This window comes from Hippocampus zosterae, chromosome 2, assembly GCF_025434085.1.
Source record: "Hippocampus zosterae strain Florida chromosome 2, ASM2543408v3, whole genome shotgun sequence".
NCBI lineage: Eukaryota > Metazoa > Chordata > Actinopteri > Syngnathiformes > Syngnathidae > Hippocampus > Hippocampus zosterae.
In genome coordinates this window covers 37,833,890-37,860,193 of record NC_067452.1, presented here as the reverse complement: position 1 = coordinate 37,860,193, position 26,304 = coordinate 37,833,890, and the positions used below count along the sequence as shown (strand labels likewise).

At 44.4% G+C, this 26,304-nt stretch overlaps 3 protein-coding genes and 1 long non-coding RNA gene across 5 annotated transcripts in view; 3 read left to right on the top strand and 1 right to left on the bottom strand.

Moving 5' to 3' along the window:
* The first annotated feature begins 6,347 nt into the window (after positions 1–6,347).
* On the top strand, positions 6,348–7,566 carry hes2.1 (hes family bHLH transcription factor 2, tandem duplicate 1). Its single transcript, XM_052059346.1, has 3 exons — positions 6,348–6,474; positions 6,600–6,783; positions 6,870–7,566. The coding sequence occupies exons 1-3, from the start codon at positions 6,385–6,387 to the stop codon at positions 7,190–7,192; spliced, it is 597 nt and encodes a 198-aa protein (XP_051915306.1). The 5' UTR covers positions 6,348–6,384; the 3' UTR covers positions 7,193–7,566.
* Positions 7,567–12,947: 5,381 nt separating this feature from the next.
* LOC127596594 (transcription factor HES-2-like) lies at positions 12,948–14,318 on the top strand. Its single transcript, XM_052059326.1, has 4 exons — positions 12,948–13,073; positions 13,166–13,261; positions 13,370–13,457; positions 13,544–14,318. Exons 1-4 carry the CDS (start codon positions 12,984–12,986, stop codon positions 13,846–13,848), a joined length of 579 nt encoding a protein of 192 aa, XP_051915286.1. The 5' UTR covers positions 12,948–12,983; the 3' UTR covers positions 13,849–14,318.
* Positions 14,319–14,845: 527 nt separating this feature from the next.
* The window catches only part of acot7 (acyl-CoA thioesterase 7), a 41,101-nt gene continuing 29,642 nt past the window's right edge, over positions 14,846–26,304 (top strand). The window contains exons 1-4 of one of the 2 annotated variants that reach the window (XM_052059282.1): positions 14,846–15,008; positions 15,102–15,175; positions 19,359–19,476; positions 21,928–22,084. In XM_052059282.1, the coding sequence (XP_051915242.1) occupies positions 15,126–15,175; positions 19,359–19,476; positions 21,928–22,084 (325 nt within the window). In that variant the 5' untranslated portion in view covers positions 14,846–15,008; positions 15,102–15,125. Of the gene's footprint in view, positions 15,009–15,101; positions 15,176–18,001; positions 18,169–19,358; positions 19,477–21,927; positions 22,085–26,304 lie in introns of those variants that run through there. The other variant, XM_052059281.1, reaches the window with a different exon arrangement.
* LOC127596626 (uncharacterized) lies at positions 19,743–21,958 on the bottom strand. Its single transcript, XR_007961517.1, has 3 exons — positions 21,812–21,958; positions 20,609–20,666; positions 19,743–20,392 (listed from the first exon to the last, which is right to left on the bottom strand). It is a non-coding gene; the product is annotated as an uncharacterized LOC127596626 (long non-coding RNA).

Sequence of the window (26,304 nt, the reverse complement as noted above, 5' to 3'; positions counted from 1 at the left end):
ACAGCGTTTGCAAGAGTTTGTTTCTCCTTTTCCATGATTTAAAAAATATATATAGGCTACTGCACGCAAGATGTGTATTTACTTTTTTACTTAAGTTTGAATTTTCTGAATAAATTGCGACTGGGTACTTCAAGAACTAGAGGATGCTTTGCAATTTTTTTTATAGAAAAGACCGTTGATTTTATTTATTTTTTGCGAGAATCGGATCATTGTATGCCTCGGCAGACCCTCGTGAGTTTAAGCAGTTTGGATAATGGATGGAACGTTGCCGCCACTCATTCACCACCGGTTCACATTTTCTGAGATGGTTGATCTTTGATTCTTTATTCTGTCATCATATAGGCTCGATGTCTCACAGTATCGATACTCAAGTTACTCGGTGACACGTGGGGATTGTACGTCAAGCTTTCTCCCGAGTCCAAACGTCGGCTTTCTTCCGTTTCTTCTGCTCCGTTTTTTTTTTTTTCACGCCACGTCTGGTTTTGGCTCCAAATCCCACTCCTCGCGTTGCACTCGGTACAGCGCAAGAACAAGATTTGGGAAAAAAATGAATTATACAATTGCTAATTAAATAAATGCAATAATTAAGGACCTTAATCCTAGGTATGGCGGGGGGTGGGGAGGGGGGTGTAGTTTTTCCACCTATATTTAAAAGCCGTTCTGATCCCTTTCTTGTGGTCAGAACCCCCGCTGCAGCGTTCTAAATGAGCTGCAACTCTTTGATGTTCTTTTGAAGGAGTCCAGTCAGAAGACAATAAAAATCAGGAAGTCTACTGGAGATAAAAGCATGAATAAGCTTCTCCTGCATTGTTTGGAGCATGCAACCTTTCACTATAGATATCTTGAGGGGTGTGGATGGGTGGGGGGGGGGGGGGTCGGCTCGTAAAAGGCTGTTTGAAATGACCGCTGAAAGTCAGATCTAAATCAATCAGCACACCGGCGGTTCCGACTTGGTCATAGGTTTTTGAGACTGTGATTCCAGAGGCCACATTTTTATGCCCAACGCAAGTCTGGCGCAAAATGCAGTCTAACTGTGCACATGGGTCGAGTTTTCGTTCTTTTGGTCTTTTCGTAAATAGGCGTACGTGGAAAGGCGCATTTGCGCTGTTGTGGGAGTGAACAAAGCTGGCTTGTTTTCTGGCCAATGAAAGTGGATCCATTCATTGTGTTTAAATTCAGGAGAGGCGCGCACACGCAGTCCTCGACATGGAAGCAGAAATGGACTCGCTGGAGTCCATGCGGAAGACAGAATGACGCAAAATACGTTTTCAATGCATGCAGACCTTCACTTGTTGATCACGTGAAGTTTGGCAGGGCGATCGCAGATCACGGCTGTGAAGTGGGCAAACAAAGTGTCCAATGTTCTCTTCTTTTTAGAAGGTGCTAGACGGCATCTTCTTTTAGGGGATTAGGAAATTTGCCTGACTGGAGTGAACACTTGATTATGTGCTGAATTCTACGTTTTCAAGATGACTTAATAGTTTTGAAAAAGTCAGCTGATTCAGACGGCGAGTTAACGGCTTCAGCTGTTGGACCCTTTCTGCTCCTTTTTTTTTTACCCTCAATTGTACCAAATTCTGACATACTAATAATTATTTCTAGCTGACATTTGACTTGATGGTTTGTACTTTTTCACAAAAGTATCAGGCATATTCTTTGCATGTATCTGTTCAGAGGAGTTTGGCCGCATTTGATTTTTGGATGATTTGTGAGTTTATCAACCACTGTAAAATAAAGTGCACTTCTTGTTGAAATTCTCACTCGAGATTTCAGAAGAAAAAAAAACAATTGCCCAGCTCTGACAAAGTCTTTGCTAAATTTACAAATATGTCTGATCAATGTGAGTTTGGAGTTGGCAAATCGACTGTGGTCAGTGTACAGTATATCAGAATGCCATATTTCTCCCCCCTCACTTTGGCATATTTCGAGCTTTGGAACCCCCCGTGCAACTATGCATGATGGGGGATATGCCTCGAACTCCGTCCAGTTTTTTTTTTTTGCTTTATTTCACACCTCAATTCATCATGTCAAGAGGTTCCAAATGTCAGGCTCATGCCGCTCATCACACCAAAGTGCATGCGGGTTCTCAAAGTCAACGGGTCACACGTACGCGCATCGGCTTCACTCTGCTGAAGCCGCAAAGTGGTTGTCTCTCAACCCAGGGGTTGAGGGTTCAATCCCCTGCCATTGTGACACTTCTCGAGGTGTCCTCGAGCAAGATACCCCCCAATCGCTCCTGATACTGCATCATCAGTAGGTAAACGAGGAAACGATGTAAAGCGCTTTGAGTAGCAGAGGTAGAAAAGCGCTATGTAAGTGATAACCCCATTGAAGTGTCCCTTTTATTGCACATGTATTATTTTTAATTGATATATTCATACTTGCGGCCCAGTAGTACAGTGGTTAGCACGTCGGCTTCACATTGCAGAGGTACCGGTTTCGATTCCAGCTCCGGCCTCCCTGTGTGGAGTTTGCATGTTCTCCCCGGGCCTGCGTGGGTTTTCTCCGGGTGCTCCGGTTTCCTCCCACATTCCAAAAATATGCGTGGCAGGCTGATTGAACACTCTAAATTGTCCCTAGGTGTGAGTGTGAGCGTGGATGGTTGTTCGTCTCTGTGTGCCCTGCGATTGGCTGGCAACCGATTCAGGGTGTCCCCCGCCTACTGCCCGGAGACAGCTGGGATAGGCTCCAGCACCCCCCGCGACCCTAGTGAGGATCAAGCGGCTCGGAAAATGAATGAATGAATGAATATTCATACTTTAGAACGCAATATCAATTTAACCCTTTCTGGCGCCCCTTAACCTAATAACCTGTCCAGTGTAGTAACCACTGTCCCTGAAAGGGTTGAATATGTATAAAGGCTTATTTTTTGGGGGGGGGTTAAACGATTTGAAAAAAAAAATCCCCCTCAGTTTTTGTGGAATAAACTGCAATAACTTGTCTGGATCAAGATTAAAATGCCGTCACCGACCCCCCCCCCCCCCCTCTCCTCTATGAGTCGCCTGAAGACACGTCATAATTCAACTTCTCAGCATGTCGTTCAACAAAAGATCACTGTGGTCTCGGCTTGCACAGATGGATACCCACGCTAAAACTAGGACCAAAAAAAAAAAAAAGCTTCAAACCGAAGCCCTTCCCTCCCTCATTTTTTTAAAAAATGTTGCTTCATTGAAAGGGACCCGTTCCCATGCAGACTGGACGTGGCAGTTTGCTGGGGCCCCGTGGGAGGACAAAACGCGTGCAAAACGATGCAGTTCCATTGCCAGGACAGCTTGCAGTCAAGCTTTGCACCACTCGAGATGAATGTGTTTTCAGTCTGCATATACTGTAGAATAACCGAGTGATTCGAGAAAAGTAAAAAAAAAAAAAGTTTGTCTTTCAGTTTGTATTAACTTCTTAGTGGACTTGGTTTATCATCAACACTTATACATTGAGTATTTGGGGATATTTAAGTAGTAGTGCATACAATGCGTTTATGCACAAATTTATAACAAATGCTCTGTACTCTCCTGGAAAGTTCCACCCCCCCCCCCGGCCCCCCAAAGTGTACAAGAAGCAATTCATGAGATGCTGCATCGTCTTGAAATTTAGGCCATGTGCTGTGTTGTTGTTGTTTTCTGAATCGATTTTATTGCCATCATCAGTTAAAGCTACACCCACAAGATTTTTTTTCCCCCGGTTCGAAGGTGCAACATGAAACTTAAAACGGTAATAATGCAGATCAGATATACGTCATTGGACTAATAAAAACAAAGAAGAAAATCAACAATGCGCAATGGAACTCATGTGTAACATTAAGTCGCCATTTTGTCTCTGAAACTAAATTGGCATTTTTATTGAGCTGCCCAAAAAATAAATAAAATGAAGAAAAAACGCGTAAAATCATGTTCGTGTCATTCAATACATTTAGTCAAACGTTCGTAAGCAAGTCGAACGCTGTATTTGCAGTGTTCTTTTTTTCGGAAGGGGCCCTCGGGACAAGTGCCGATCCGGAATGATGCGTCTGGGGGTGGGGGTGCAGGGGTTTTCCGAAATACAATCGGGAGGCAAAAGGGGAGGTGGGGGCCTCGGTGGTGGCGGCTGATTCAAACTGTGGCTTCCCATCTGTCGCGTGCTTTTGGCGCGTGCCGAACGCGTGAGTTCCACTGGCGGCTCACTGCAGTGTTTGCTGCGGTGGTCGTTCGAGCTCATACACTCGGTGATAATTCAAACGTATACAATTCACTCTGTTCCGCTATTTTTAAATGATTAGATTTAATCGTGACGGGTGGCAAAAGTACTGCACGCTCCCAGAATAAGATATAAGCATAGTGTCATTTATATTTATGAATCTAAAAAATAAGAAGTTTGTGGTGTCTCTTCTAAAAACAGTACGTTCCCAATTTTTTGAACTCATTTTGTGAACTGACTAACAAAAATGAAATTAAATGCTCAACATGCAGGACACGCTCAAAGTAAACACGTGTATTAATCTAAAGAAATGACGACTAATCGTTCTCAAAATTCACATGCATGTGTCTACTTATGCCCACTTTAACAATCGCCACGGTGTTTTGGATTTTAATATGCACGAAGCATTTTCTTCATTAAGATTGAGAGGAAGACGGTAGAATGTAAGCGTATGTGATATTATTAATGATCATTTTATGTTTTTGTGCATCATATTAGTTCATGTTAAGATGACCTCAATTACATTCTGTTGTTTAATAATTGTGTAAGCTTTTGTTGAAGTGTTAATTATAATCATTATGTTGGAACATTACAGTATTGTCTTTGATGTTAAAATGACCTAAATTATAGTCTCTTTGATAATTTCTTTGACAGGTTTATGTTGAGAGCGTCTGATTGGCTGAAGGAAACGGGGTGTGTTTTAGTAGCGGAAAAAGAGGTTGTGCTCTCGAACGTGCTGCGGTGCATCGTTTTTTTTTTCTTCTCAATAAAACTGCATTGGAGCGATTCCATCTCTCCTTTTGCCGTTTGTAAAGTAGAGCTATCCACTAACGACAACAAACCCCTCCATTTACAATTGCTTGAACATGGTTTTACGTTGATAGGTTCTGATTGGCTGTTGAAGTAAGGGAAAGCCGGAAGTGATTTCAGTCCTCCATCTTGCTGCGGTGCGGACGTCCTTTTTCCTCCTTTGAATAAAGCTGTGTTCAAACGGAATCCACCTCTCCTTTTACGTAAAGTAGAGTCATCCATTAAAAACAACGAACCCTTCAACGTCCACGTCCATGAAATGTCAAAGATTGGTGCGTAGCTTGATGCCCATAAAATCCTAAATATAACTTCACTTTATTTTCACTGGTTAAAGTGGGCGGAGGTAGGCATGTACATTTTAGGTGCCAATTAGTCATACTTTTCGATAACATGAACACAACCATGGCTCATAAAGCGTTTTTGAATCGCACCTAAAGTGTTTTAGTCTTTACTTTTAGCCTACTTCGTTACTGGTCACGGCTGCTCCGTTGACTCGTCGTACACGTTTTGGGTTCATGCAAATCGCGTGGGCATATATCCCAGCCCCCAACCGCAATGATGGATTTGTGTGTGTGTGTGTGTGTGGGGGGGGGGGGGGGGGCGCTGCAACTCGGCGTCACTTGTGTGATAACGAGTCCCTTCGACCCCCCCCCCCCACCCCCCACCCCCCTCCAGCACAACCAGTAGCAGCATCCATGCAGATAAACACCATGTTGTTAGCATTGTAACAAGCTTCTGTGGGGGTACCCCAAACAGATGTTAGATGGCGTGGCAAGGGTTGATGCATGCATTTTTAGGAACACTTTAGTCTTGCAAACAAATATTATCTAATCCCGTGTGTATGTGCGTGCGTTACGTTTGGTTGTGGCAATATATACTAAATTGGAGTAGATTATCTACTGTAACACGACGGAATATTTTCATGTGACCCGTATGGATTTATTGATATATGAATTTGTTTGTCGCAGAAATACGAGAGGTTGCGTGTGTGGGAACGTCAATTTTCACCAAGGCCAAGTGAAAATAATGGTGTAATCTCGCGCAACGAAATTGGCTTTTCGTGTTCAGTCGTCTGCAACACGTCTTGAAGGAGAAGAAATTGAACAAAAAGTAATAATACACGTTCAGCGACTCGGTCACCGCCAATCTGCATACCGCCGCTTGATCGCACGGAGGACCCGACAAGGACAGATGGTCCAGAGAGAGGAGTGCATGTCATTAATTTATTTCCCCGAGTGGCTTGGACCCGCAGCCCCCCTGTGCTCCAGATCAAACCGCGCAGCGGTTTATGTCCCGCCCCCGTGACGCGCCACGGCCACATAAATAGGAGGCGGCAGAGCTCAGCAGCACACTCGCAGCTCCCTTATTCGAACACCTCTCACAAGCACAAGCCACCCCCCAAATATGAGTCCAAGCATCCCTTCCGAGGCCAGCCAGCCTCTCCCCGCTAGTTCCACCGTGGCCCAGAGGAAACAAGCCCACGAGCTCAGAAAGGTAAGAACAAGGAAAATACTTGCATGCATGTTTCCTGCAAGACATTTTTTTTTCATTATGACTTGTGCAAACAGTGCGATTGAATAACACGTACATCCTTCATTATTCCCCCCCCCCCACCCCAGACTCTCAAGCCGCTGTTGGAGAAGAGAAGACGCGCTCGTATTAATGACAGTCTGAACCATTTGAAGAGTCTCATTCTGCCCCTGGTTGGCAAAGACAACGCGCGCTACTCCAAGCTGGAGAAAGCGGACGTTCTGGAAATGACCGTCCGCTTCCTCAGGGACCTTCCAGCATCTCCCGCAAAAGGTGAGATTGGTTATTACCTAATAACAACATAATAATAATGACAAAGTGATGTGGTATCTTAATGGTGTTCTTTCCTTCCGATTCAGACCCCGCAGAAAGTTACCGAGAAGGTTACAAAGAGTGCCTCCAGCGGGTCTCGGCTCTGCTCCCTCATAGCAGCCTCAACCAGGACGCATGCGAGCGGGTCAGTGACTTTGTGCGGCGCTCCATGTCCGCCACGGTCAACCCGTCCTGCCTCAACTGCTGCGCGCAGACCTCCAGGGCTCTCCCCCACATCCAACAGAGGCTGCTGAGCCTCAAGTCCGGCTTGAACTCCACGAGGGCCGAGAGCCAGCCTCAATCTCCGCCGGTGGTCCCGGCGCAACAAGTCCCTCCTGCCGTCAGCGCTGACATGTGGAGGCCCTGGTAGATTCAACGGACGCTTGTTTAATGCTTTATTTATTTGGAGACGATCCACTTAAAACACGCGTAATGATTAAGATGAGCGGTGGGCGCCGCTGTGCTGCGTAATGTCATCCAGCGGTTGGTTAATTTTCGGGTAAAATAGAGCACAGAACCCAAAGAAACTGTATCGTTTGCTCCGTTTTTATTATTGCAATCCTCTTTGGGGTTTCAAAGGCACGGGTTGTCGACAACACTTTTTGTAAAACCCCAAGGGTTACTCGGTCGGAGGTTTGCACGATGGACTTAAAAGTATTTTGGTCTGTGCAAAAGAATAGTCTGTAAACACTATGTGTTAAATGAACGTGTTGGAAGCATGGCGCGAAAATGTGATGTCTGGAATGCGTCAATAAATATGCGAAATAACAACACAGAAAAAATGTTTGGTCGAATTTGTGTTTTCTGGTGTCATTAAAAAAAAAACAGATCATGAGTGAGATGTGAAGTTGAGGAGGAAAGGCGGCAAATGCACAAAGCCGCAGGTCACCCGCAGCCCATTGATGCTGAGAGCAGCTGCTCTATTGTTGCTGAGGCGCCTCGCTGCTTGCCGCCAATTCGGTGGGAAGAACGCTGAGGTCATTGCGTGGCTGACTGGGCACAGCCCCCCGATACGGCTCCAGTCTGTTACACTTGTCAAAAACTTCCATGCAACAGTTTTGTGACATTCATATCTGAGTGTAAAAAAAATAAAATAAAAAGGGGCTGCTGGAAAGGCAGCCGCTCTCGCGGCGCCATCTTGAAGTCAAAATAACACAACACACAGCCGTGCGTTCTTAATCACTTTTCCTGCATACACATTGTTGTTTGAAGCAGTTATGGATGAAAGAAGAAAGGATCAAAGTGTCCTTTCAACAGTGGATCGGAGACTACATGCTGAAAATGTGCACACGTCTGCTACAAGCTTTGAAAGTTTTGAAAGCAAACATGAAGCTGTAGCGTCCATTGATGAAAAGAGATTGGCTCACATCTCTTGTCCTATGTAAATCCGCTTCAATTCCGAGCAGCGACTCCCAGTTCCACATCCGTATCGGCACTCTGTGCTGACGCTTCTTTCTTCTCATCGTCGGCTCCCAAGCCTTGCAGACCGTCCAACAGCACCGATCTCTCCGCTGAACAAAGCGGGGCTGTGTAAAATGCTGCCCAGTACAGGCGCAAAAAAAACCCCCACAAGCGCCCCAGAGCAGTCCAGCAATGACAGTCAAATGGCACCGACATTCCTCCCAATCAAAAACGGTGCCGGTATACCCATGCTGCCGAGAACCACCAAGCCCTGAGTCTCCTCCTTGATGAATGTCGTGGCCAAAAAATGCTGAAAAACAATCCACATGCAGTCCACATGATGCAACAACAACACAAAGTGACAAAACAACAACAACAAAAAAAGCAAGGATCATGAGAGCACTTGCCGACGGCTGCCTACTCGGGCGCCATCTTGGATGTCTTTAAAAGTCCATAAAGTCACTTTGCGGATTTTCTTTTTGCCCACAAAAGTCAACCCACACAAAATTTTAATACTATTGAGGTACTGTGTTTGTCCTGCATAATCATTTCAAATCCGCAAAATAAATACATAAATAATCCTACTTGTATTGTATATTATATTGTATATTATAGTGTATTGTATTGTATTGTAAAGGGCAGTCTAAGTCCCGGTGTAACCGCAGCTAAGCCATGTCTGCCATATAGAGGTGAATTGTGATATTACACCATAAAACTACATTCAGTGCATAAGAATAATTGCAACTTCATGTCATGGTCTGTTGTATTTTAAATAATTTGTTATTAATCTGTGAGCGGCACGGTGATCGAGTGGTTAGCGCGTTGACCTCACAGTGGAGAGGTCCAGGGTTGGACTCCCACTCCGGCCTTCCTGTGTGGAGTTTGCATGTTCTCCCCGAGCCTGCGTGGGTTTTCTCCGGGTACTTCGGTTTCCTCCCAGATTCCAAAAACATGCATAACAGGTTGAGGGGGCATTCCAAATTGTCCCGAGGTGCGAGTGTGAGCGTGGATGTTTGTTTGTTTGACTGGCAACCGGTTCAGGGTGTCCTTCGCCTACTGCCTGAAGATGGCATGGCTAGGCTCCAGCACACCCTTGTGAAGATGAAGCGGATCAGAAAATGGATGGATGGGTGGTTACATCAGTAATTCAACAGTCTTGTCTCTATTCGTACCTCGCCCATTCTTAACTAGATGCAGCTTTAAACCAACACTGTGTAAAAAGTCAGGTGGTGTGTTACTCTTGCATGGGTCCCTCATCCCCAAAACCTGCGACACGCCTGTTACTCTTAATTCCTCTGAAGTGTCGGGACCTTGAGAGACAAAAGGCTCCCTGTTATCCGGCCTGCGCAGATGGGTTACAGACGCCCAATTTACTTGGAAAAGACAAAAGGGGACTCTAACCGACGGCATAGAATGGGAGAAGAGGTGGGAGCCCCACCCCCCCCACACCCCGCTCGCCTCACCCCGGCAGTCCCTTCCATTAATCTCCCCATCCCAGCGGGACTATGAGGGGCGCGTGCAGCGAGTGTGCTTCTCAAAGGGCTCATCTTTGCACAGAGGCCATTGTCGAAAATAATGCAGTGTATGTAAACTGTTATGTAAAATAAAATCAACCGATGGATTTTGTGGTCATACTACGAAAAATCCAACAAAGCAGCGCTGCAGTAGCCGGAGCTGAAATCAAACCCCTGCACCTCCGCACTGTGAAGCCTACGTGCTAACCATTGACCACGGGCTGCTAAATGAATGAAATAAACCTTTTTTTCTGGGGGGGGGGGGGGGGGGGGTCAGCCATCATTTACAGAAGAATGCGTCCAATCTAATCGGGAGAAGCTTCATCGTGCAACAAGACAATGAGGCAAAACACACTACCAACACAACAGAGGACTTCATGGAGGGCAAAAGTGGAAGGTCTTAGACTCGCCAAGCCACTCACTGGATGAGGATGCGATATTACCTCCTGAAGAGGAGAATGAAGGGAGACACCCAGAAAACCAACAAGTCAAGTCAACAGTATTTATAGAGCACTTTCGAACAGCCATCGCTGCATACAAAGTGCTGTACATGGAGCGATTTAACATACACAATAAAGAGTAAGACGAATCGGTAATAAAGGCGGTAGAAAGCACCAAACAGTAAAATCAAGAACAAATCTAAGTCATGCTGAGTCGAACGCCAAAGAATACAAGTGAGTTTTGAGGAGGGCTTTAAAGATGGGCAGCGACGAGGCTTGCCGAATGTTCAATGGGAGGTCATTCCGGAGAGAGGGACCAGCAACAGAAAAAGCTCGATCCCCTCTGAGTCTCAGTTTAGTTCTTAGTACTTCTAATAATGTCTGGTCCGCAGACCTGAGGCGCCGGGGCAGGTGTGCAGGGGCGGATGAGCTCAGAGAGGTAAGGTGGCGCGAGATTATTCAGAGATTTGAAAACAAAGAGGAGGATCTTGAAAATAACTCTAAAATGAATGGGGAGCTAGTGAACGGATGCCAGAGTAGAAGTCATATGCTCCCTCTTACGAGTACCAGTCAAGAGGCGAGCAGCGGCATTCTGGACCAGCTGAAGGCGCTTAATGGAGGACTGGCTGACTCCAAAGTACAGGAGATGCCCAGTGAAGGCTTGGAAAATCATTTCAAATACAACCGTCTAGTGAAATCAAAGGCTCGCAAGCTTGATGCAGTTACTGCAAGTGCGGCTTATGCCACCAAGTATTCCCGTTAAGTTCATTTAATATCATCTCATCATTTTGCTCACTTGAAACGTGGGTGTCTTCAAACAAAATGTGCTCAGTCCTGAGTTGTTCAACGCATCTCGATAAAAATGAAACAAAAGCTGCAATTCGGAACTTTTGTCACATGCTTTCTTTTTTTTTTGCTCGCTTGCCTGCCTGTCTGTCTGTCTGTCTTTTTCTTTCTTTCCTACCGTCTGTGTGTTTGTCTGTCTGTCTTTCTTTTTTTTACACTATGCAAAAACAGGCATCACGTGATTGCCTATGACGCCAACGCCGAGGAGGCGACTGATAGGGGTGTCCACAATGTTGCGTGTGTACTTGTTGGAGGCTGGAGGGGGGGGGGGGGGGGGGTTCAAGACTCGTTGTAGTTGCACATCATTAGAAACATGCAGATGGGGTAGCCACGCTAAAAGTGCTTGGGGATCATGTGTCATGCGTGTTAAAGATCGACACTATTCAATGACGTGTGTGCGTGTGTGTGCGCGTGCGTGTGCGCGCGTGCGTGTGCGGCTGCGTCCGTTCGTATGATGGCCTTGAAAGGAATGAATGGCGGCTGGGATGTCGGCGCTGCAGGATGGGTTGACTGGGTGGACGCAGGCTAAAGAGCTAGGGAGAATGGGGGGGGGGGTGTTCAGAAAGGGGGGGGGGGCGGGAGCCATCTGGTCACCGCGGCGCGTGCAGCACGCGTGGTTCCCCCGAGTGCAGCGGCATCTGATGGCTTGTCATACAATTCACCACTTCTTGTTCGATACGACGATCATTTGAAACTGAAGTTTTAGTACACATATACATGAAAAAGCGAGATGCATGAATTGTGCTATAACCCCCCCCCCCCCCCCCTCATCCTGGACGGAGCAGAAACGCATCAAACGCGCAATCGTTCATTTTGAGGATTGATGTTGCTATTCTGTTTCTATCTGCTCTATTGTGCGCATCTCGTGACTGCCAAACCACACAATGCCCCCCCCCCCCCGCCCTCCCTTCCTTGCCTCGCCTCGCCCCCTTTTGGGTTTCAGCACCCGCGCCTCTCCGTGTGTAGCGTTGGCAGCGGGACGCACTAAACACCCCACAGGTATTGAGACCTCGCCCCCCCTCCGGCTCGAACTGCATCAACCTCATATGCAAAACTATTGTTGTCAAAATTTACGAGCAGATGTTTTTTTTTTTTTGGAAGTAGCGTGGCTTGGGTTTAACTTGATGTGGCGTGGATTCGATTCGAACAGGAGACTGGCTGCTGTCCTTGGACCCCCTTTTTTTTTCCCCCCGACGCACGCAAGCGTCCATTTTTTTTTTATCCCGGACAGCTGTAATATGCCGTCATTTGTTTTTCATGTATTCATTTATGTGCTCCCGTGAAAAGTATTTCCATGAGCAAACATCCATGTGGGAATTAAAAGTAAAAAGACGTTTAATTCAACTCAAACAAGGATGTTGTGATATATAGTTTTAAAGTACAGCGTATGACGTATAATCAAAACATTTGTGTCACCACAAGCGTTAAATTGGCCGCGTTTCATTTTTACAACGTTTTGAGCCTCTGCGCAATTACGCAAAACAACGACAATTACGCACGACTACAATTCATGTTGTTTTTCTATATACGGCGAGCAAAAAAGCAATATACTACACAAAGCACTGTTTACACATGCGTGGAATAAAAAAAATTGCCATACGTCTATTCAAACGTGTGTTGGGTTTATTTGTGTGCGAGCAAATAAATTTGACGCTGGGCGTCTGGATGTGGATTATACAGATTTTTTTTTTTTTTGCTTATCATAATGCAGACACGCACTGAAGCTGTCACGCTTGGATCCAAGACAGATGGCTATTTTTAATAAACGTGATGCTTTTTTTTTTTCTTCTGTTGTCGTCGTCCAATGCGTGGCCAGTCACGTCGTTTGGTGTCGGCTTGGGGGCGTCGCTGTGACGCACGGGCACCCACGCCGTCGATGTGGATATAAACCCCTAGCCCAGTGGCAGTTAGAAACACTTCTCCTCGAGTACACACCTCGAGAATCGAAAGGACGAAGAACATGTCTCCAAACGTAACTTGTGACCCTCTGCCATCATTTTCTCCGAGGCCCACCGTGGCCAAAAGAAAAGAAGCCCATGAGCTCAGAAAGGTGAGTTGTGTTCCTCCTTTCACACTTTTAAAAACTCTCGTGTGGTTGTTTTAGATTTCACATCATGGCCAACCGTCTTTGTTCTTTTGCAGACGATGAAACCGTTGGTGGAAAAAAGAAGGCGCGCACGCATCAACGACAGCCTGAATCACTTGAAAGAGCTGATTGTGCCACTCACCGGCAAAGATGTAAGTTGCTTTCGAATTTCATTTGAATGAAGATATTGTTAGATGTGAAATATTATCAGCAACATTTGTATTAATATTTTTCTCCCCCCCCCCCCCTACCATCTGTAGAAGAGTCGTAACTCAAAGCTGGAGAAAGCAGACATCCTGGAGATGACTGTGCGGTTCCTCAGTGACATCCCCCCTGTCCAAAACAAACGTGAGTATTAATATCATATAAATATGAGGGATATTTGGATTTCTTAAAATGCCTCACTCATCCTTTTTTTTCCTTCTAAATTTCAGATTCCACAGATAGTTACAAAGAGGGCTACCAAGCTTGCCTCCAGCGCGTCTCTGCGCTCCTTCCCAAAAGCGGCCTCGAGCCCGACGCCGCCCGGCAGGTGACCGACTTCATCCAGCGGTCCATGGTGGCCAACGTCAACCGGCAATGCCTCAACTGCTGCGGCCAGAGCTCCGCGGCACACATCCAGCAGAGACTCCTTAGGCTCAAGTCCAGCCTGGGCCCCAAACCAGAGAGCGCGCTGCCCCCGGGCAGAGCTCGCTCAGTTCCACAGCACAACAGCGCCCCCATGTGGAGACCCTGGTAGATTATTCAACGCAAGTCTTAAGAAGCGTCCCGAGCATGTGTCCATACATAAATATATACAGTACATGTTTTTATGACTTGTCCACAATTAAGATTTACGATAAATCGACTTAGCCGAGTATTGTATACTTTACCTTTTGCGTACGCGTCGGTTGTCCTGTATAAGTTGACAAATCTAGACTGTCGTATTTTGTTAAAACTCCGCATGTATGTTTTACGTTGGGTATTTGGTCTGCCTTGAGGACTGAATGATTTAAGGGCTATTGGACCAGCCCTGTAAGACCCTATGGGTCACTCTTAGTGAATTTGCACTGTATGACTTCATGGTTCTGAATCTGTGCAGATTGATTTGGTGGACATGTTTTGTGTCACTGCAAGTATCTCTGTTGGGATGTTTATTTTCGCAATTTTCAGCGAATTATGTATTTAATGTACATATATGAAAACAATAAAACTGCGACGTCGTGGTAATATTGTGCGTGGTTCTCATTTTTTTCATACAGAATAGTTTTACCAGTACATGACGCTTCATCCATGTATCCATCCATCCATCCATCCACCCACCCACTTTCAACATCTAATATCCTGAACAGAGTCGCGCGGGGTTGCTTGAGCCTACCCCACCCGAACACCCTGAATTATCACCAGTCATTCACAGGGCACATCGAGGCAAACGACCATTCATTCACACCCTACATCAGGGGTGTTAAACTCATTTTTGTCACAGGACACATTATATACTGTATTGAATCTTATAAAAAATAAAGTAAGAGAAAAATAATACACACTTTGGTTATTTACAGAGCGTGCAGTACAAAACACGTTGTCGGTGTTGATAGCATTATTATATCTTTGAAAAGAGATTCTTTTGACACGGCAATTGCTTGACTAAAACTCTGTTTAGTCGTTTGTTTAAAATGTAATGTAATAAAATCAATGTGTTTTGCCCTCGGTGTCTTTTTACATTGGGGTTTGCTGCCCTCTAAAGGCCGGTGGTGCTATTGCCACAGTGTTATGCGTTCACGGGCTCAGAGTCGCCTCGTTCAGACGGAAGCCCACCGAGGGAAGCAAAATGGCTGTTAGCGTGACATTTCCAAACTAAACACTACGGATACGCTATAAGGAATCACTTGTTCATCACACCGTGTTTCGTTACAACCGTGAGAAACCTTTAAAAGCTTTTTTAAATCACTTCCGTCACGTTTTTCTTTTGACTCGTCCCGTCTGGTTTCATTTGTCGTTTTCTCCATCCGGAAAGAGCACATCCTCACCGGCATCATGTCTGCGATGAAGGCTTCTGACGCCGCTTCATCCCTTCAACTATGCAGGTAGGATTTTTCATCTGGTTATTTGTGTTTATTACGAGGTGTCCTGACTTTTTTTCGTTATCAGACGTGCGACACATGAAGGCATACACGGAACTCACGAATGCCGGCATCCGTCCGTCGCGAGACTTTACGTCACTCGCCGGCTTAATCTGCTTTATCTGATTTACCATCTTTCTATTTCCCTGCACGTTATGTTTTTTTGGTGACGACGTTTAAGATGTTAACTGGAATGGCGTACCGCGTCACACATGTTACGTTCGGGGATGATTAAAGCATTTTTCTTTCGTTCTTGTGACTCGTGTCGCTTAACACAAAAAATACACGTTGGTTGTTAAACACGTACAATATGATGCCACCACGTAGCGTACTGCTCATTTCTTTATCATATATGACAAGACGTTCATGTGCAAAGCTGGAACCATGATGAATGGGCTTCATGTCCCAGCAAGCATGTCCTGCGTCGTTGTACTCTTGGTCCCCAACAGGGGGCGCGTAATGCCCGTCCTTTTTTAAAAAAGTATTTTAATTTGTTTATTTTTAACACTCCCACATCTGTGTATGCACTGCACAAATGTTGCCGGGCAAACACAGGTTAAAGGAGACAATATAAGTCTTTCACAAACAGTTTCTAAATGTTGTATAAATTTGTTATGATGCTGTTCTTGTGTATCTCCAGCAGGTAGCAGTGGAGGGTTTCTCCAGCGTGCACACCTGCTGCCTATTTGATCATGATTAAGACATTTATTTAAGTCGGTTCTTACGTTCTAGTTTAGCCTCTTTCTTTGTATTTATTTTTTCTGTCTTTGACCTTGCTCATGTTTTTGTTTTTTGTAAAATTTGACTTGTCATTTTGTTTACATCTCGAGCTTTTTTCCTTGCGTTTGCAAGCTCTTTTTGCTAATGTATGGGTTTTCCTGGTTCTTTTGACCAGTGATTTCTGTTTAAACGTTGTCGGTGTGTTTTTATTCTAAATGAATATTTTTGTGGTGATTATTGTTTGAGTCTACGTATGTGGGATCCGATCACCATTCAGTTTGTTCCCGAGCTGTGTCAAAAATTCATTTTACACTCTATATCATGTTCTGAAATGAACCGAATGTTTTGAATCCCAGAAATGCAGGCTCAGACAAAATGTGATAAAAATATTTATAGAGGAGCACAAAGTGCGAATAGAAATCGCTCATCATAAGGTGCAAGGAAAAATAAGGTCTAAACGTTCTGGTAATCACGGAGAAAACACAAAATGAAATGACAAGGAGCTCAATTTCACAAAACCAAGAACAAATAATAATACTGTACATACAAACAAGAAACTATGAAAACGAGAGCGACTTTGATTGAAAGACCGAGAAAACAACACTTGATTTGATACAGGGGACAAGGTCAACAATCTGATCAGGAGTAGCAGAAGTGGGAGTCCTCAAATACAAGTCATGATGATGGTCGGGAACTGGTGTGCCGGTTGGAGGGAAACGCCCTTCACTCCAGCTGGACCTAAACAAAACAAACACAAACATGACACACAGGGAAGCCAGCGTTTTACAAGACCTGCAAAGTATATTTGCGATGTGTCATCACCCTATCCAGAAGATAATCTTTCAGACAAATATGCACAATAACAGGGTGCGACAGAGCACTTACTAAATTATTCACAATTTCACTGCTTCCAGTGTGAAATGGGTTTTCAAAAGCTAGAAATATATTGTCTCTGAAACCAAAAAAATCAAATCAACCCGAGACTTTCTTTATTCATTCATTCATTCATCTTCCTAACCGCTTGATCCTCACTAGGGTCGCGGGGGGTGCTGGAGCCTATCCCAGCTGTCTCCGGGCAGTAGGCGGGGGACACCCTGAATCGGTTGCCAGCCAATCGCAGGGCACACATAGACGAACAACCATTCGCACTCACACTCACACCTAGGGACAATTTAGAGTGTTCAATCAGCCTGCCACGCATGTTTTTTGGAATGTGGGAGGAAACCGGAGCACCCGGAGAAAACCCACGCAGGCCCGGGGAGAACATGCAAACTCCACACAGGGAGGCCGGAGCTGGAATCGAACCCGGTACCTCTGCACTGTGAAGCCGACGTGCTAACCACTGCACTACCGGGCCGCCAGCACTTCTTTATTTAGAGCCAAATCCCAATAGTTATTTTATGACGCCATAAAACACTTGAGCAAGATTTACTTGCTTTAACTTTGCTATTTTTTCCTTTGAGGAGAGTCTTTTCACTTTATTTCTGAGATTGAGCCGCAGCAATGTTTATTTTGAAGCACATTTCTTGTTGAGCAATTGAGGAACACACCAACATGACCAGGAACTTTTTGCTGCATGTGGTACAAAAAAGAAGCTGGACCTTGCCTTGTAAGCCGTGGAGTTGCTTGGTTTTGGCCCTAAAACGGGCTGATGAGAGATCTTTCCGTATTTCTCTCCCCAAGTGAAGATAAAATTGTATCACCTCAAAATGCTTACCTTGACACCTGTTGTTGTCCTGTTTTCCTTTTAAACAGATGGCGACATCCTTTGGTATTGTAGGGCACTCCACAGAATAAAGTGTGAATACGCAGGATTGCTGTTCTGAAAAAAAAACAACAACAAAAAAAACATAAATGATTAAATGTTTTTTATGTAACCGCCCTCGCATAGACGAGTTCTTTGGCAATCCAAATTCCTGAGATTCCCTCGTCATCCACTGCACACGACACAGACGGCGATAGTCGCTGTTATTGTCACTTTGGTGTCTTATCGCCTCATCAGGGGGCGTGGTTCTGATCCAGTCAGACCAGTCGTGATGGGCCCCGTGGTGACTTCAGGGCCTCAAATATCAGGCCTGGATGCAGAACGCGCATCCAGAAGGCAAGTGAGTGGCTGACGGAGAGAAGAGAGACTGAGAGAGACAAGAGTGTCAGGTTTCCAAGATGCGCTGCTTCAGGCCCCCGAAAAAGTTTGTGCCCTACGTGGAGACGGCAGACTTCAAATATGAGCTCTGCAGGTAGTTCACACAATACTTCCATTTGTAATCGCGTATTTGCTTGCCGTGTGACCTTCCTATCATACGAGGTGGCGCATTTTGAATGTTTTTTTTTTTTTTTTTTTTACAAAATCCAAGGACATCTTGCAGAAGTTCCAGCATTGTGACCAGCAGCTCCATTCTTTAACGCTTACACGTCAACTTTGTTGCCGTGACTAAACAATGAGTCATTTCGTCCTCGGTCATTGATAAAATCAAGACTTAGTCGGTCAGACGGTAAATTTGCCGGCTTATGGTGTGACGATGTGGATTTTCTTGTTTTTAATGACATTTTTGACGGGCAGCGCATGTTTTTTTGTCATCTGAGGTGAGCTATAAACTGCAAAATGACTCGGAACATAATAAAAAATGTAACGGAAAATACATGTCGCCATGAAGAAAGAGGATTGTACCACTCGTAGGGCACACAAGTAATGAAAATCTTCTCTTAGCTTAGATTGTCATTTTACATATTATGTATTCCTTAGGGCGGCCCGGTAGTGCAGTGGTTAGCACGTCGGCTTCACAGTGCAGAGGTACCGGGTTCGATTCCAGCTCCGGCCTCCCTGTGTGGAGTTTGCATGTTCTCCCCGGGCCTGCGTGGGTTTTCTCCGGGTGCTCCGGTTTCCTCCCACATTCCAAAAACATGTGTGGCAGGCTGATTGAACACTCTAAATTGTCCCTAGGTGTGAGTGTGAGTGCGAATGGTTGTTCGTTTCTGTGTGCCCTGCGATTGGCTGGCAACCGATTCAGGGTGTCCCCCGCCTACTGCCCGAAGACAGCTGGAATGGGCTCCAGCACCCCCCGCGACCCTAGTGAGGATCAAGCGGCTCGGAAGATGTATTCCTTAATAACATTCAACAGCATTCAGCTCATATTGCTTTTTATTGCTTTTTTTTTAAATGCTAAGTGCTGCTTTTTTTTCTACCGGCATCAACTTTTTATTTGGAAGGTCGTTGTTTCCCACTCTCTAACCTGCCTCCAATGGAACGTACTAATCAAATGAATACCACGTTTTGTAAAACTGTTCAGCATCCCAAAGCAAACACAACATTTTTGCGAATGAAACCCAGAAGTGAGTGATCCATTTTCTCTTGTGATCGGACGAAATGGCACTTTGGACAGCCCAAACTGCCCATCGCTGTTCTAATTCCGTCTTTCTTTTATTGCAGGATCATGCGGCCGGATGATGCCAACATTGTCGGTAATGTGCACGGTGGCAACATCCTGAAGATGATCGAGGAAGCCGGATGCATTATTAGCACGCGGCACTGCAACACACAGAATGAGGTGAGATCTAACAAGCCGATCCATTTATTTTTGTTTCGTTGAAATGTCATCTGTGGTCATAGAGGCCCCCCCGTTTGCACCAAACGTAGTGCACCATGGGATTGTGGGCATTTTTTTCCCCTCCATATTTAACATTTTCCGGACTCTAAGGCACACTTAAAAGCATTCAATTTTCTCAAAAGCCGTCAATGCGCCCTAAAATCCAATGCGCCTAATATAAAGAGACTTTAACTCTCGTTATAGACCTCAAAGGATATTTAGCCCCTTGTGGATGTGAGCCCACAAGGTCTGTGTGCCCTTTTTGTTGAATCAGTTATCTGCATAACTTTTGTCTTTCATTTGTTGTTTTATAATGCCATTTTTATGTTTCATGTCCATGTTTGTGACCAGTTCTTGTTACAGCTGCAGCGGTTGTGAAGGCTATATATCAATAAAGCTGTATTGTATTGTATTGTATTGTATTCCCTTTAGTGTAGCACCATCTAGTGGATGCAAGGCGCAACCGGAGCCACTATTGTAGCTTCTATGTGATTTATAATGCAGTGCACCTAATATATGAAAAAAGTTTTCAAATTCATTGAAGGTGCACCTTAAAATCCGAAGCACCTTATAGTGCGGAAAATACGGTACTCTTGCGAATTTGTCCCATACTCTCTCACAGTATCTACGATGGCCAGTTTTTACTCTTGTGTTGATTAGTGTGCACCGTCCCAATGAAATGAAATAAATTAAATAAAAAAATGTCAATGACAAATGTCCACAAGTAGGTGGCTAGCTAGTAGCGGCTACGTGTTCACTCAGCTCCACTTCTTCAAACAGCACGTACAGATTTAGAGAACACCAGCCAGAGAATATGCAAATCCAAGTATTTTGTCCCCAAAACATGCCGAATGCCAGCTCTGCCTAAAACGGGATCCTATGAAGCCAATGAAAAAAACAGGAAATAAAAAAGAATCACAACACTGAACAGAAGCAACAGTTAAGTTGAGTTACTGACACGATGCCTGCCCATCAGCTGCGACTGTTGACTCTCATATCAGGTTTTACCTTTTACCCACTGAACCAAATTCTGCTTTGACTCGCATCATTGGATCCTTGTCTTGCCCTCAACAACATTCTGATGATGTCTTACATTTCTGCCTCTCTCTAGATATGACGTGCGATCTGCAGCATTGTACACAGCTGCTTTCCTAAACACACATATGTTTGAATATTTACAATGCTTGAAAAATCCATTGAAACCAAAAGTATATTAAGAACACTCCCAATCGGTACTATACGTTTATTTTAAAAAGTGTGCATGAAAACACTTCATGAATAATTGAGTTCAGCAAGAAGTCAAAGTCAGATTCTTATCGTGAAAAAAGCCTTGCTCATAAACATTGTCAAACAGAATCGAAAAAGGTCTTGGTTTATATTCTGAAAAGGTACGTTTGAAAGAAGAAGAAGAAGAAGAAAACCTTTATTAGTCTCACAATGGAGAAATTCCCAATTCACAGCAGCAAAGTTATGAAAGTAAGAAGTAGAACAACAAAATATAGGAGCTGCTGGAAAGGCAGCCACTCTCGCGGCGCCATTTTGAAGTCAAAATAACAGAAATAACATAAGACAACACATAGGACACAGACAGTCGTTCAATCTTCACCAATTTTCTGCATACACTTTGTTGTCTGAAGGAGTTCTAGATGAAAGAGGAGAGGATCAAAGTGTCCTTTCTGCAGTGGATCAGAGACGTCATGCTGAAAATGTGCACACGTCTGCTACAAGCTAAGTTTTGAAAGCAAACACAAAGCTGTAGCATCCATTGACGAAAAGAGATTAGTTCACTTCTCCTGTCACACGTAATCCGCTTCAAACTCCAAGCCGCGACTCCCAGCTCCAAATCCGCATCGGCACTCCGCGCCAACGCTCCTTTCTTCTCATCGTCGGCTCCTCAAGACCTCCATCCATCCAGCCGCAGACCGTTCAACAGCACCGATCTCTCCGCTGAACAAAGCGGGGCTGTGAAAAAATGCTGCCCATTACAGGCGCAAGACACAAGCGCCCCGGGACTGTCCAGCAACGACAGTCAAATGGCGCCGACATTCCTCCAGTCAAAAACAGTGCTGGTATACCCATGCTGCCGAGAAGGCGCAACCACCAAGCACAGAGTCTCCTCCTCGATGAATGTCGTGGCCAAAAAATGCTGAAAAAGGTCCACATCAAGTCCACACGACGTAACAACAAACACAAAGTGACAAAAGAAACACAAGAACAACAAAAAAAAGGAACGACAATGCAGCGACGTCTCTAAGTTAAAAATTATCACACGCTCCATCTTCAGACATCATGGTACCTCGCTTGTCTGAACAAAGCAGGCATGGAAGCGTCACTATGCTCGCTTTCCTTTCGAGTGCTAATCAATAGCGATACCGCAAGTATGATAATGTCGTCCCGAACTGCCTTCTCCAGGACCGCTGCCTGGCTGTTTTGGTTCGTGTGGAGAAGACCGAGTTCTTGTCCCCCTTATTCATCGGGGAGGTCGCCCACGCCACGGCTGAGATCACGTACACCTCGCCGCACTCGCTGGAAGTGCAGGTCAAAGTCATGGGCGAGAACATCCTCACAGGTACTAACTTGTCAAGAACTCAAAAGTTTGATTTGACGTCATCCGCATGAAGTCCTCCCAGGGGTCAAATCACAGAGCTTTTATTGACTCGCTGCTGCTCACACAGTCTAAACCAGGGGAGTCCAAACTTTTTGCCAAGTGGGCCAGATTTTATGTGGTAAAATGTCGGGGGGCCGACCTTGGCTGACATTCTTTACATTGAACAACAATATTGTTCAGCAAATTTTAGTAAGCCAGTCTGTTTCACATTTCCATTTTTATTTTAATTTCAACAATCTTAAGAATTTCTTTTGGTTCATTTGAAACAGGTATATCACATGCAACTGCTTATTCACTTGACTTTTTCTTAAACAGAAGTCTCCTGAGTGCAAATTGATTGATTTGAAACATAAAATGTATCACCATGACTTTTCAATAGTCACAAAACCTTTGACTCGAACAACAGGGAAATGAACAAGCAATACACATATCCACAACTGCAAGGATCATTTGAAATATGACATATCAGTCAATATAAACACGGAGTGATGTCTTGTTAACTCGTGAGTGATGCCCTCTAGTGTCTAAATGCTATTACTCATTTAGTGAATGCTATTACTCATTTAGCCACTAGAGGGAAGCAGTACTCTATGAAACATCACTCACCAGTCTACGAGACCTCAGTCAATGCAACACCTGTTCCATTGCGCCCAACCTGCGGGCCAGACGGCACTGATTTTATGACAGGGGCCGAGGGCCGGATGAAATTCGACCGCGGGCCGGATTTGGCCCGCGGGCCGGACTTTGGACATGCTGGTTCTAAACCTATTGCCTCATTCTTCTCCCGGCGAGAATACAAAGAATGACAACCATTCACGTGTGCCGGCATTCACTGATAACAAGCACCATTCAAACGCACCTCGATATACACTCACGTGTCCAAATCGTTGACAACTTCTGCTGTCGCTTTTCCTCGAATCTCCGGTTCTTCTTTGAAAACATGAGGGGGGGCCCGCCAAATAAGAGGGCTTCCTTCCTTGCAATGTGTCATCAAATTTGAGCTCATAAAAGTTTATAATTGCAGTAAACCTTAATTATCTAGCAGGTAAAGCAATCCCATCAGACAGTTTTTGTCTTTCTTGGTCAAATCAAATTAGTTGTTTTATTTTTTATTTTTTATTTTTTATTTTTTTTTATTTTAGATTTTTTTAATTTTATAATTTTATTTATTTTTTTATAAATTAGTAGTTTGTTGCTTGTCACAAGTTGCAGTTCTTGTCCCACCGGCGAGTAGTTTTTAAACTTAAACTCACAACTATGACCAATATTCAAATGCATTAGTGTACTAGGCCTAAGTTTTCATCAATAAAAAGGCACAGGTTGTATTCTGGAAAGATATATTTCATATTATTGTCAGCCACTGCAACAATGTGCACAGGTGGACATGATCACTCCACTAAAAAAAAAAAAAAGTGTTTCAATCATGATTCCATTAAGATGTATTGAAAGTTAGATGCAAACTGTATAACGGTGTTTGAAAAGAAACCAATATAAAAGATTAAATGCAAATGTATGGAATTTAAATGCTAAATACACCTGTGCTTTGTAGTTGGGATTCCACATACCACTTGTGGTAGTCGTGCCACTTACCACTGCCAGTAGTGAACCACTGCCACAGGTCACTCGATGTGGCCACTCATCCGTCTAAATGGCAAACTATGTCTTGGACCGAAAACTCACAGATAATTACATTAAGGATTGCAAATGAATTTTTTTTATTACAATAAGCATTGCAAATGATTTTTTTCTTTTTTTTTTTGAATACACATTCATCCAGAGCTTTTATTCCACTGCTAAATAAAGGATATCTTATCTTATTTAGCAGTGGAATAAAAGCTCTGGTTTGAATATAAAATCCAACTAACAAATAAACAAAACGGTTCCTTGTAGTTGCTGCTTGCTCATAAATACGATGATTCTAATTAATCTGAAACACCGTGATTACAAAATCAAACCGCACGCGGAACAGGCTAATTACAGAACTGGACTATTGACTGTTGTGTCACACTTCCGCTTTTTGATCAGTAGAGGGCAGCACACACTACGTATCATCTGCCATAGGGATACAGTAGTTGACGCACAGAAAACAAATAGACGCACAGACTTCGGCCTCCTTTTTGTGCGACCCGCGCCTCTGGAGCTGCATGCGGCTCTTCAGCGCCGCCCTAATGGCTCCCTGGAGCTTTTTCAAAAATGTTTGAAAATTGAAAAAGATGGTGGAGGGAAATATATTTCTTGTTTTAAATATGGCTTCTGCAGGAGGACAAACACGACACAAACATTCTTAACGTTTTCCAATGCTGTAAAAACGGGTAGAATAAATATTAGATTTCAACATTTCTGTCAACGAAGATTTGCCTTGTCATTGCCTGCGACGAAATGCCAGGCAGGTGGCTGTTATGAAACAAAAAATGCTGTTTCATGTACATTTCACCGAGGGTACTGGCAAAGAATGGGAATCTGGAGGACCGAGAGAAGCATTTTAAAACAGTACACGTAAGCTACGATAGTTAACACGCTGCAAAATTGCGTCCCATGCCTCGTTCACCAGCTGTTATGGCTGTTGCTCATTACGGCATGAGTGTGTAAGTCAAGTCAAGTCAATAGTATTTATAGAGCACTTTAAAACAGCCATCGCTGTATACAAAGTGCTGTACATGGAGCAATTTAACATGCACAATAAACAGTAAGACAAATCGGTAATAAAGGCGGTAGAAAGCACCAAACAGTAAAACCAGCTCCGGCCTCCCTGTGTGGAGTTTGCATGTTCTCCCCGGGCCTGCGTGGGCTTTCTCCGGGTGCTCCGGTTTCCTCCCACATTCCAAAAACATGCGTGGCAGGCTGATTGAACGCTCTCAATTGTCCCGAGGTGTGAGTGTGAGTGTGAATGGTTGTTCGTTTGTGTGTGCCCTGCGATTGGCTGGCAACCGATTCAGGGCGTCCCCCGCCTACTGCCCGAAGACAGCTGGGATAAGCTCCAGCACCCCCCGCGACCCTAGTGAGGGTCAAGCGGCTCGGAAGATGAATGAATGAATGAATATATTCTCCAGCTCCTCTCTGAGCCCTTGGTATTTCTATATATATATATATTTAGTCCAATATGGCTCTTTCAACATTTTGGGTTGCCGACCCCTGTTTTTGTCTAATGTGCCATTACTTTGCGTAATGGTGAATCTTGATTGATCAATGATTCAATTGTGGTGAAGAATGTGCTGCCGCATCACGGCACCTTGTTTGTCTTCATTATCCTAGATGAGTAAGAAGCCGAGAAAAGACAGACGCCATATCAGATGGCGACAATGCAATGCCCTCAGACCAAATGAAATAAGATTGACTAAGGGTTGGAAAAGGAGGGAAGGATGAAGGAGGTGTGAGAAACAAGAAGTATCCCCTAGACAGCTGTTGCCGTAGCAACAGGCTTGTACCGGTTGGTTGGTTGGCTGGTTGCTGGGTTGGAAGTCGGTTGATAGACATTTATTGGAGACATGAGATAAGTGGAGGACAGCGTATGTTCGGTACGCAAAACAGATGTGCGGGAGAGTCCATTTCTGCCATTGAGCAAATTGTTGAACCCATAGTACACAAAAACTTTGGTACATTGAAGGATACATATTGCAAATTAAAAATCAAATAGTTCACCAAAGATTAAAAAATACAGGATGTGCTGAGTTCCTACTTATGAACTTGTTTTCTTTAAGTGAAAGATTTTTTTTCACAAACCAAGCACACACATTCCGACAGGGATGCTTCTGACTTCGTTAGCTCCAAACTATGGCTTTCAGATTTCCCAGCAGTCTTGAATGCAGCGTTTGATATTGTAGTTTCAGAGTCCTTTGACCCTCATGAGGAAAAAAAGCGGCTCAGAAAAAGCACGGATGGATCGTTTTACTGTGGCAAAACTAGCGCACGGTATTCATTCAGAGAATTTTGTATTGCGCGATTCGATGTGTAATATATAACACGGGCGTAACATGTGAGCACGGCTCAGTATATATCCTGGCGCAGTGTGCATATGTATGGCATACTGTACATATGTGCATGTCTGTGGATGTGTGCTTGTATCAGTGTTTGGCCCTTTAAAAGTTTCCTGCGGGGCCGAGGGGGAAGAGAGGATAACGGGAGCAGACATTATTTGCTTCTGTCATGTCGACTTAGCATCAGGTCCCACACACTGAGCTCCA

What these genes read in the sequence shown, in the direction of transcription:
- LOC127596594 (XM_052059326.1), top strand. Translation starts at nt 12,984, where the DNA reads ATGTCTCCAAACGTAACTTGTGACCCTCTGCCATCATTTTCTCCGAGG. An exon ending in AAGCCCATGAGCTCAGAAAG is followed by an intron (nt 13,074 to 13,165) that starts GTGAGTTGTGTT and finishes GTTCTTTTGCAG; the next exon opens with ACGATGAAACCGTTGGTGGA. An exon ending in CCCCCCTGTCCAAAACAAAC is followed by an intron (nt 13,458 to 13,543) that starts GTGAGTATTAAT and finishes TCTAAATTTCAG; the next exon opens with ATTCCACAGATAGTTACAAA.
- hes2.1 (XM_052059346.1), top strand. Translation starts at nt 6,385, where the DNA reads ATGAGTCCAAGCATCCCTTCCGAGGCCAGCCAGCCTCTCCCCGCTAGT. An exon ending in AAGCCCACGAGCTCAGAAAG is followed by an intron (nt 6,475 to 6,599) that starts GTAAGAACAAGG and finishes CCCCCACCCCAG; the next exon opens with ACTCTCAAGCCGCTGTTGGA. An exon ending in TCCAGCATCTCCCGCAAAAG is followed by an intron (nt 6,784 to 6,869) that starts GTGAGATTGGTT and finishes CTTCCGATTCAG; the next exon opens with ACCCCGCAGAAAGTTACCGA.